This window comes from Acanthisitta chloris, unplaced genomic scaffold (genome assembly GCF_000695815.1).
Source record: "Acanthisitta chloris isolate BGI_N310 unplaced genomic scaffold, ASM69581v1 scaffold13505, whole genome shotgun sequence".
Classification (NCBI taxonomy): domain Eukaryota; kingdom Metazoa; phylum Chordata; class Aves; order Passeriformes; family Acanthisittidae; genus Acanthisitta; species Acanthisitta chloris.
Genome location: NW_008673236.1, coordinates 17,605 through 18,737, shown reverse-complemented (window position 1 = coordinate 18,737; position 1,133 = coordinate 17,605). Strand labels below are relative to the sequence as shown.

The window sequence follows — 1,133 nt, the reverse complement described above, 5'->3', positions numbered from 1 at the left end:
GTATTCTCAGGGTCATTGGCAGTAGCTGTGCTGCACCCAGGGAGAAACTGCAGAGTTGAGTTCAGTTTACATCTGCAAACTGCTGTGCAGTAAGGGGAGGTTGGTGTGGGTCTGGGTTTGGGGGTTTTCCTGCTTTCAAACTGCACTGCAGCACCTCAGCTGTTACTGCAGGAGAACCAAGACTGGTGACACAAGTTTGTGTCATCAAATAATTCATCAAGCACCTACAGAGCTGCCAGTCCAGAGTTTCTACTGAACCTGCACTAAAAGGTGTCAATGCTACTTTTGCTCATGCAGCAAATATGAGGTATTTTGGCTTAATTCAAAATTTGGTCCTTTATTAGGCATTTTAGGTTTACAAACAGTAACAAAAGTGTGACATTTCTAAGCAAAACACACCAAACCACATTTCCAATGCTCTTCCAAATCCTTCTCCTTTAAAGCAGCCTTTGATTGGTTTGGGTTCCAATAAGCCAAACATGTTTCCTGACTTCCCTTAGGGTACAGCAGTTGTATCCATCACAGACAGGTTTACCTGGAGCGCTGACACTGCTCACCCAACTCTGTCCTTCACAGTTCAGTCCTTCATCTTCACAGGTTAACTCATTTTCTTCTGACTTCTACTATTCTTGGAGTCCCAGAGTATAACAATGTTAAAATACAACAGAAATGCTAAAAAGTGTAAGCAGGAAACGATGGACACAGCTAAGGGGAATAAATCCGGTAAGCTCCGGGGAGGAGGCAGCACAGCACTCAGGACGGACAGGACACCCATCAGGGACAGGGACAGGAGGAACTGGAAGATAAGGAAATGATGTATTAGGTGTTGGTGGTTTAACATCTCAAAAAGGTGAGCTGTTACTTCATTATTTGGGTGCTCTGTACTCTTCAACACCGCACCAAAACAGTTCCAGCCCCTTTGCACCAACAGGTACTCCCATGCCAGGGAAGGATGCCACAAGCGTTACAGGAATTAATAGCTTACCAGGCTCCTGACAATCCTGGGAAAGGACTTAAACCAAGACACATATCCCCTCAGGGAAAGGGAGAATGCTTTCAGCTGCAGGTCCTCTGCTGAGGTCTTCTCAAAGATGGAGAAGGAGGCCACACAGACAGCCAGGAATGCTGGCGCC

At 46.1% G+C, this 1,133-nt stretch overlaps 1 protein-coding gene across 1 annotated transcript in view; it reads right to left on the bottom strand.

Annotated features, from left to right (window-relative positions):
* Window positions 1-598: 598 nt before the first annotated feature.
* The window catches only part of ALG6 (ALG6, alpha-1,3-glucosyltransferase), a 15,627-nt gene continuing 15,092 nt past the window's right edge, over window positions 599-1,133 (bottom strand). The window contains exons 14-15 of the mRNA XM_009074867.1: window positions 986-1,125; window positions 599-796 (exon numbers count right to left, since the gene is read on the bottom strand). Coding sequence (XP_009073115.1) covers window positions 599-796; window positions 986-1,125 — 338 coding nt within the window. The remainder of the gene's footprint in view (window positions 797-985; window positions 1,126-1,133) is intronic.